The sequence below is a fragment of the Oncorhynchus mykiss genome, chromosome 26 (genome assembly GCF_057628025.1).
Source record: "Oncorhynchus mykiss isolate SJ-2025 chromosome 26, ASM5762802v1, whole genome shotgun sequence".
Taxonomy (NCBI): domain Eukaryota; kingdom Metazoa; phylum Chordata; class Actinopteri; order Salmoniformes; family Salmonidae; genus Oncorhynchus; species Oncorhynchus mykiss.
Window position 1 is genome coordinate 46114922 of NC_143047.1, and position 10079 is coordinate 46125000.

The following is a 10079-nucleotide window of genomic DNA, read 5'->3' on the forward strand; positions in this document are numbered from 1 at the left end:
AGTTACATATTATAATATACTGAAATAACCTTCCCCACCTCCTCATAGTTACATATTATATTATACTGAAATAACCTTCCCCACCTCCTCATAGTTACATATTATATTATACTGAAATAACCTTCCCCACCTCCTCATAGTTACATATTATATTATACTGAAATAACCTTCCCCACCTCCTCATAGTTACATATTATATTATACTGAAATAACCTTCCCACCTCCTCATAGTTACATATTATATTATACTGAAATAACCTTCCCCACCTCCTCATAGTTACATATTATATTATACTGAAATAACCTGCCCCACCTCCTCCCCCTCCACCATGACCCCTCCTTTTTCATCTCCCCCTTCCCTTACCTCCCCCAACTCCTCCTCCTTCCCTTACCTCCCCCTCCTCCACCTCCTCCTTCCATTACCTCCCCCTCCTCCTTCCCTCCCCCTCCTTCCCTTACCCCCCCCCTTCCCTCCCCCTCCTCCTCCCCCCCCCCCCCCCTCCTCCTTCCCTTACCTCCCCCTCCTCCTCCCCCTTGTCATCCTTCCCTTACCTCCCCCTCCTCCTCTGGTTCCTCCTGAGGTCAGGCCTCCCCCGGCGCTGCTGCTGGCCCTCTCCCTCTCTCGGCTCCTCGCGGCCTCCCGCGCTGAGAGGAAACATTGAAAGATTTCTGTGCCGTGCGACAGACAGACACAGAGAGACATCACACAGGGCGCTGGGTTAAAAGGGAAGCTGTGTGACGAACCACGCCGTGGCGTAGGTCAATGAGGCTCTAACCCAGGCTAGTCCTGCCAGACTACAGCAAGACTCATTCAAGGCTCTAACCCAGGCTAGTCCTGCCAGACTACAGCAAGACTCATTCAAGGCTCTAACCCAGGCTAGTCCTGCCAGACTACAGTAAGACTCATTCAAGGCTCTAACCCAGGCAAGCCCTGCCAGACTACAGTAAGACTCATTCAAGGCTCTAACCCAGGCTAGTCCTGTCAGACTACAGTAAGACAACCCAGCTGTACAACCCAGGTCCCCTTGTCCTATCCCTCTACCTTTGTCCTATCCCTGTACCTTTGTCCTATCCCTGTACCTTTGTCCTATCCCTGTACCTTTGTCCTATCCCTGTACCTTTGTCCTATCCCTGTACCTTTGTCCTATCCCTCTACCTTTGTCCTATCCCTGTACCTTTGTCCTATCCCTGTACCTTTGTCCTATCCCTCTACCTTTGTCCTATCCCTCTACCTTTGTCCTATCCCTCTACCTATCCCTGTACCTTTGTCCTATCCCTCTACCTATCCCTGTACCTTTGTCCTATCCCTCTACCTATCCCTGTACCTTCGTCCTATCCCTGTACCTTCGTCCTATACCTGTACCTTTGTCCTATACCTGTACCTTTGGGCGCCCATTGGTCGGCTAGGTGGAGCCATAGCCCTGCTATTGATTACAGCTATTGGGTTTGAACTGGTGGCACCGTAGGGTCAGAGGTCAGGAGAAGGAGCTAGGTGCTATTTTGAACCTGTGAATACAAGTCCTCATTCCTTCTCATAATAGACCTCGCAGATTTGTTTTGGAGCAAACATCAAATCAAATATTATTGGGACTGAACTTGTCCAACGGTTCTCCTTGGCATAGCCAGAGTTACAGAGACAGATGTGGCAAGCAGCAACGAGGTCAACACCTGACAAACTGGTATAAACCGCAGGTCAACTCCACGCTGATATGTGTGTTTTCAGCTGTTACTGAAGACGTTTTAACTGTAGTTTCCTCGTCACCTCCTCCGTTTGTAGTAACGACCTGTAGTCTACGCTGCTATCACATCGACATCCCTTTCACTAGAAATACAACCCCCTGCTGTGCAACAGAGATCAACGTCTGATTGCGGTTGGTTTGTACTCTCCCGTTACCCGGGATCTTGGTTGGCTCATTTAACTGACCATGCCATGCTAGACTCTATATATGGACCAAAAAGGTCACGGTAAAATCTAAACTAGCATCCATCTTCTCCCTCTCCCATGCATTCACTCCCTGCATGTGCTCTTGAGTATTTAAAACATATTCAGTCCAAATTAATTCAGGGAGGAAGAGGAAGAGGAGTCTACTAGATAGCGGTGTGTTCAGTGACAGTCTATTTAGTGACAGTCTGGTAGGTAGCAGTGTGTTCAGTGACAGTCTATTCAGTGACAGTCTGCTAGGTAGCAGTGTGTTCAGTGACAGTCTGCTAGGTAGCAGTGTGTTCAGTGACAGTCTATTCAGTGACAGTCTGCTAGGTAGCAGTGTGTTCAGTGACAGTCTGCTAGGTAGAAGTGTGTTTAGTGACAGTCTGCTAGGTAGCAGTGTGTTCAGTGACAGTCTGCTAGGTAGAAGTGTGTTCAGTGACAATCTGCTAGGTAGCAGTGTGTTTAGTGACAGTCTGCTAGGTAGCAGTGTGTTCAGTGACAGTCTGCTAGGTAGAAGTGTGTTTAGTGACAGTCTGCTAGGTAGCAGTGTGTTCAGTGACAGTCTGCTAGGTAGAAGTGTGTTCAGTGACAGTCTGCTAGGTAGAAGTGTGTTCAGTGACAATCTGCTAGGTAGCAGTGTGTTCAGTGACAGTCTGCTAGGTAGCAGTGTGTTCAGTGACAGTCTGCTAGGTAGCAGTGTGTTCAGTGACAGTCTGGTAGGTAGCAGTGTGTTCAGTGACAGTCTGCTAGGTAGCAGTGTGTTCAGTGACAGTCTGCTAGGTAGCAGTGTGTTCAGTGACAGTCTGCTAGGTAGCAGTGTGTTCAGTGACAGTCTGCTAGGTAGCAGTGTGTTCAGTGACAGTCTATTCAGTGACAGTCTGGTAGGAGTACATTCAGTGAGAGTGTTGTGTCATTGCAGTAAAGTGAACCACTCACTCCCAGCGGTCATGACTTCGTGCTCTCTCTCCTCCTCTTCCTCATCTTGCTCCTGATGCACATCCTCCCTTTCTCGGTCCGTCCTCTCTTCTAGCTCCGCCTCCTCGTCGATGGTCCTCGTGAACGAGTGCTCCTGGGGGTCCATCTCCAGCGAGTCCTGATTGTCTGAAATCTGATCGGGCACAACACCGGACACCCGTTAAAAGTGTTGTCACGATACCAGAATATCAGGTTTAGTATCACGATACCAGAATATCAGGTTTAGTGTCACGATACCAGAATATCAGGTTTAGTATCACGATACCAGAATATCAGGTTTAGTGTCACGATACCAGAATATCAGGTTTAGTATCACGATACCAGAATATCAGGTTTAGTGTCACAATACCAGAATATCAGGTTTAGTATCACGATACCAGAATATCAGGTTTAGTATCACGATACCAGAATATCAGGTTTAGTGTCACGATACCAGAATATCAGGTTTAGTGTCACGATACCAGAATATCAGGTTTAGTGTCACGATACCAGAATATCAGGTTTAGTGTCACGATACCAGAATATCAGGTTTAGTGTCACGATACCAGAATATCAGGTTTAGTGTCACGATACCAGAATATCAGGTTTAGTGTCACGATACCAGAATATCAGGTTTAGTGTCACGATACCAGAATATCAGGTTTAGTATCACGATACCAGAATATCAGGTTTAGTGTCACGATACCAGAATATCAGATTTAGTATCACGATACCAGAATATCAGGTTTAGTATCACGATACCAGAATATCAGGTTTAGTGTCACGATACCAGAATATCAGGTTTAGTGTCACGATACCAGAATATCAGGTTTAGTGTCACGATACCAGAATATCAGGTTTAGTATCACGATACCAGAATATCAGGTTTAGTATCACGATACCAGAATATCAGGTTTAGTGTCACGATACCAGAATATCAGGTTTAGTGTCACGATACCAGAATATCAGGTTTAGTGTCACGATACCAGAATATCAGGTTTAGTGTCACGATACCTCGGCCAAAACATAATGTGTTTTAGCTTAAGTCACAGAATATTTTTTTTTTACGTTGAACAATTGATAACTGGTAGAACTAAAATAACAAATATAATATATTCTATACTATATTCAATTTATTTAAAAAAATAACACATCATATTAAATAACAAATATAATATATTCTAAACTATATTCAATTTATTTCAAAAAATAACACATAATATTAAATAACAAATATAATATATTCTAAACTATATTCAATTTATATATTTTTTTTAAATTAAATAACAAATATATAATATTCTATACTATATTCAATTTATTTAAAAATATAACACACCATATTAAATAACAGAAGATTACCTTAAATTTCCCAATTCAAAACCATATTTCATAATTACATCTAAACTGTTTTAAAATGTAATTTCATACACATCAGGGTTCATTTGCTCATCTATGGCCACGATATGGAGTCAAATTACTTTCATTAGACCTATGATGAATTATTCATTACAGCTAAACCATTTCATGTACTGTATGAAATGAACAGCTTAGTTCCAAAACGACATCAAAAACATTGAAGCTCATTTCTGAAGCTTCTATAATTGCAATTGTCTACACATGGCATAGAAATACGAAGGATTTTAAACAGCATACTACGATTCCCAGAGTGCATTTCATCTCCCAGGGGGGCAGTGCTCCGTCGAGGCCTGCTGGCAGGCTACTGTCAACAAGCCCAGACGAACCGTAAAGTAGTCTAAATATATTTCTGTCGTAGCGAAGTCATGAGAGCATTTCACATTATTTTGGGGTTGTAATCACATTATACTGCTCACATGAATGTCACGCTGAATATAACAAATGTAGTTGCTAGGAGAGTAACATTACAATGTCAAGTGTAAAATAGTTTGTCATTTTGGAACTAAACCTCCCTTGCATTGCACTGCTTTGTAACAATCTGATCAGGCACAGTGGAAGACACCCGTCAACAAACACAAACAATCTGATCAATGCCAAGTACAGGTTTTTTGTGACAAACTATCACAAGGAGACACTAGTGGCATGTTGCACACTGCTAGCATGCTAGTACATACCATAGACCTTTAGTCATTGCGCTAACGCTAGTTAGCATTGGCTCACGAAACTACCTCGAACTTCCTTCATACCGGATGCAGAGACATAAAAATAGTATCTACAAGTTCATCTGACTCTGGGGAAGTAAAATAAATAAATAAATCCAGAAGAATCTCTTTAAATTGAACTGAGGACCCGTGGGGGGTTAAGAGGTCAAAGGACTCCATTCTGAAAAGCACCAGCGAAGCATTTCCCGTAAGTGTCTCTAGGATGTAGAGGGGTTTAAGGGTTGACGTGGGAACAAGGCAGCAGACCCTGACGTGGGACTGGAAGGATGTTTCATGGACCAACGGACCAGTTACCCGAAAGAAGAGCCGGGTCACTTACCCTCCTCTCGCGGGAAGACGAGCGTGTCTGGACGGCGTTCATGTTCTTGCAGGCCAGCAGGCGGTTCCTGACCTTGTACACACAACGGTAGACCTCAGCCAGCATCTTACAAGGCTGGTACCTGGTTGGAAACACACACACAGAGAGAGACACACTGACTGGTGAACCCAGCCTGCCACATGAAATAGACCAGGCATGTGTCAAATGACACCACATAGGGCTCCAGAATCCTACTGACCCTGGTCTAATGTAGTGCACTATGTAGGGAATAGGGTGCCAGAGTCCTACTGACCCTGGTCTAAAGTAGTGCACTATGTAGGGAATAGGGTGCCAGAGTCCTACTGACCCTGGTCTAAAGTAGTGCACTATGTAGGGAATAGGGTGCCAGAGTCCTACTGACCCTGGTCTAAAGTAGTGCACTATGTAGGGAATAGGGTGCCAGAGTCCTACTGACCCTGGTCTAAAGTAGTGCACTATTTAGGGGAATAGGGTGCAAGAGTCCTACTGACCCTGGTCTAAAGTAGTGCACTATATAGGGAATAGGGCTCTGGTCTAAAGTAGTACCACTATATAGGGAATAGGGCTCTGGTCTATAGTAGTACCACTATATAGGGAATAGGGCACTGGTCTATAGCAATACCACTATATAGGGAATAGGGCACTGGTCTATAGCAGTACCACTATATAGGGAATAGGGCTCTGGTCTATAGTAGTACCACTATATAGGGAATAGGGCTCTGGTCTATAGTAGTGTACTATATAGGGAATAGGGCTCTGGTCTATAGTAGAAGCACTATATAGGGAATAGGGCTCTGGTCTATAGTAGTGTACTATATAGGGAATAGGACTCTGGTCTATAGTAGTACCACTATATAGGGAATAGGGCTCTGGTCTAAAGTAGTGTGCTATATAGGGAATAGGGCTCTGGTCTATAGTAGGACCACTATATAGGGAATAGGGCTCTGGTCTATAGTAGTGTACTATATAGGGAATAGGGCTCTGGTCTATAGTAGTACCACTATATAGGGAATAGGGCACTGGTCTATAGCAGTACCACTATATAGGGAATAGGGCTATGGTCTATAGTAGTACCACTATATAGGGAATAGGGTGCCATAGGGCTCTGGTCTATAGTAATACCACTATATAGGGAATAGGGCTCTGGTCTATAGTAGTACCACTATATAGGGAATAGGGCTCTGGTCTATAGTAGTGTACTATATAGAGAATAGGGCTCTGGTCTATAGTAGTAGCACTATATAGGGAATAGGGCTCTGGTCTATAGTAGTGTACTATATAGGGAATAGGGCTCTGGTCTATAGTAGTACACTATATAGGGAATAGGGATCTGGTCTATAGTAGTGTACTATATAGGGAATAGGGCTCTGGTCTAAAGTAGTACACTATATAGGGAATAGGGCTCTGGTCTATAGTAGTGTACTATATAGGAAATAGGATTCTGGTCTATAGTAGTACCACTATATAGGGAATAGGGCTCTGGTCTATAGTAGTACCACTATATAGGGAATAGGGCTCTGGTCTAAAGTAGTACCACTATATAGGGAATAGGGCTCTGGTCTATAGTAGTACCACTATATAGGGAATAGGGCTCTGGTCTATAGTAGTACCACTATATAGGGAATAGGGCTCTGGTCTATAGTAGTGTACTATATAGGGCATAGGGCTCTGGTTTATAGCAGTGCACTATATAAGGAATTGGGCTCTGGTCTATAGCAGTGCCACTATATAAGGAATTGGGCTCTGGTCTATAGTAGTGTACTATATAGGGAATAGGGCTCTGGTCTATAGCAGTGCACTATATAGGGAATAGGACTCTTGTCTATAGTAGTACCACTATATAGGGAATAGGGCCCTGGTCTATAGCAGTGCCACTATATAAGGAATTGGGCTCTGGTCTATAGTAGTGTACTATATAGGGAATAGGGCTCTGGTCTATAGTAGTGTACTATATAGGGAATAGGGCTCTGGTCTATAGCAGTGCACTATATAGGGAATAGGACTCTTGTCTATAGTAGTACCACTATATAGGGAACAGGGCTCTGGTCTATAGTAGTACCACTATATAGGGAATAGGGCTCTGGTCTATAGTAGTACCACTATATAGGGAATAGGGCTCTGGTCTATAGTAGTACACTATATAGGGAATAGGGCTCTGGTCTATAGTAGCACCACTATATAGGGCTCTGGTCTGTAGTAGTACCACTATGTAGGGCTCTGGTCTATAGTAGTACCACTATATAGGGCTCTGGTCTATAGTAGTACCACTATATAGGGAATAGGGCGCCATTGGAAGGCAGAACCATGATGGGTGGGCAGTAGAATTACCTGCCCTCTCCACAGGCTTGGCCCAGCAGGCCGGTGTGCTTCAGCAGAGCAGCCAGGACAAACCTGGACACGGTGTCCAATAAGGTCTCATTACAGAGAGAGGCGTTGTCCCAGTCTGGAACACAAACACATGGACATCACTACATGTCACAGCAGCAATAATACTCTGCTTATTCTACACTACTAATCTGTCATGAAAGAAAGATGGATGCCCACACACTGCTGGATGCTCCATGACACGGAATGAACTGAAAAGAAACTGAATAAACTGATTCAACTGTGGGAGCATCAACAGAGAGCAGGCATCACTCAATAAACTGAATAAACTGTGGGAGAATTTAACAGAGACTGGGCATCACTCAATAGACTGTGGGAGCATTTAGCAGAGACTGGGCATCACTCAATAGACTGATTCAACTGTGGGAGCATTTAACAGAGAGCGGGCATCACTCAATAAACTGAATAAACTGTGGGAGCATTCAACAGAGACTGGGCATCACTCAATAGACTGATTCAACTGTGGGAGCATTTAACAGAGAGCGGGCATCACTCAATAAACTGTGGGAGCATTCAACAGAGAGCGGGCATCACTCAAACTGTGGGAGCATTCAACAGAGAGCGGGCATCACTCAAACAGTGGGAGCATTCAACAGAGAGCGGGCATCACTCAATAAACTGTGGGAGCATTTAACAGAGAGCGGGCATCACTCAATAAACTGTGGGAGCATTTAACAGAGAGCGGGCATCACTCAATAGACTGATTCAACTGTGGGAGCATGTAACAGAGAGCGGGCATCACTCAATAAACTGTGGGAGCATTTAACAGAGAGCGGGCATCACTCAATAAACTGAATAAACTGTGGGAGCATTCAACAGAGACTGGGCATCACTCAATAGACTGATTCAACTGTGGGAGCATTTAACAGAGCGGGCATCACTCAATAAACTGTGGGAGCATTTAACAGAGAGCGGGCATCACTCAATAAACTGTGGGAGCATTCAACAGAGAGCAGGCATCACTCAAACTGTGGGAGAATTCAACAGAGAGTGGACATCACTCAATAAACTGAATAAATTGTGGGAGCATTTAACAGAGAGCGGGCATCACTCAATAAACTGAATAAACTGTGGGAGCATTCAACAGTGAGCGGGCATCACTCAAACAGTGGGAGCATTCAACAGAGAGCGGGCATCACTCAAACTGTGGGAGCATTCAACAGAGAGCGGGCATCACTCTAACAGTGGGAGCATTCAACAGAGAGCGGGCATCACTCAATAAACTGAATAAACTGTGGGAGCATTTAACAGAGAGTGGGAATCCCTCAAAAAACGTGGGAGCATTTAACAGAGAGCGGGCATCACTCAATAAACTGAATAAACAGTGGGAGCAAACAACAGAGAGCAGGCATCACTCAAACAACTGTGGGAGCATTCAACAGAGAGTGGGCATCACTCAAACTGTGGGAGCATTCAACAGAGAGTGGGCATCACTCAAACAGTGGGAGCATTCAACAGAGAGTGGGCATCACTCAAACTGTGGGAGCATTTAACAGAGAGCGGGCATCACTCAAACTGTGGGAGCATGTAACAGAGAGCAGGCATCACTCAATCTGTGGGAGCATTCAACAGAGAGCAGGGATCACTCAATAAACTGTGGGAGTATTCAACAGAGAGCGGGCATCACTCAATAAACTGAATAAACTGTGGGAAAATTCAACAGAGAGCAGGCATCACTCAATAAACTATGGGAGCATTCAACAGAGAGCGGGCATCACTCAAAAAACTGTGGGAGCATTCAACAGAGAGCGGGCATCACTCAAACTGTGGGAGCATTCAGCAGAGAGCAGGCATCACTCAGTAAACTGTGGGAGCATTCAACGGAGAGCGGGCATCACTCAATAAATTGTGGGAGCATTCAACAGAGAGCGGGCATCAGTCAATAAACTGAATAAACTGTGGGAGCATTCAACAGAGAGCAGGCATCACTCAATAGTATCATGTATTATAGTTCCACCCCCCCCCCCCCTCATGTATTATAGTTCCCCCAGATCCCCCCCCCCCACCCCTCATGTATTATAGTTCCCCCAGATCCCCACCCCCACCCCCCACCCCCCCCACCCCGGTACCTTTGCTGGTGGCGTAGTCCTGCATGTTGCTCCAGAGACTGTTGGTGGGTTCCTTAGTGGAGCCCAGGGCCAGCTCCACCAGGACGCTCATGTCTGCTCTCAGAGGACAGTCAACTGGTTTCTGCTCCTCGTTACCTGAGAGGGCCTCCTCTAACAGCCAGCTGATGCAGTTATCTAAGGCACATACAAACACAGTACGGGCCAGCATCGTCAGAGAATAAATAAAACAGATCAGAATGAAAAGAAATCAGATAGGAACCACTTCT

General features: G+C 44.7%; 1 protein-coding gene and 1 long non-coding RNA gene across 43 annotated transcripts in view; both read right to left on the bottom strand.

Annotated features, from left to right (window-relative positions):
* Positions 1–10079, bottom strand: part of herc1 (HECT and RLD domain containing E3 ubiquitin protein ligase family member 1) — a 218697-nt gene that overhangs the window by 153131 nt on the left and 55487 nt on the right. For 35 of the 42 annotated variants that reach the window (XR_016492387.1, XR_016492384.1, XR_016492385.1 and 32 more), the window contains exons 20-24: positions 9814–9987; positions 7688–7802; positions 5342–5462; positions 2864–3035; positions 553–669 (exon numbers count right to left, since the gene is read on the bottom strand). Coding sequence is in view for 38 of the 42 variants with exons in the window: in XM_090223270.1 (XP_090079396.1) it covers positions 553–669; positions 2864–3035; positions 5342–5462; positions 7688–7802; positions 9814–9987 (699 nt within the window). In the remaining 4 variants the exon portion in view is untranslated. The remainder of the gene's footprint in view (positions 1–552; positions 670–2863; positions 3036–5341; positions 5463–7687; positions 7803–9813; positions 9988–10079) is intronic. The other 7 variants (XM_090223287.1, XM_090223298.1, XM_090223297.1 and 4 more) reach the window with 2 other exon arrangements.
* LOC149971494 (uncharacterized) lies at positions 1101–1325 on the bottom strand. Its single transcript, XR_016492388.1, has 2 exons — positions 1252–1325; positions 1101–1201 (listed from the first exon to the last, which is right to left on the bottom strand). It is a non-coding gene; the product is annotated as an uncharacterized LOC149971494 (long non-coding RNA).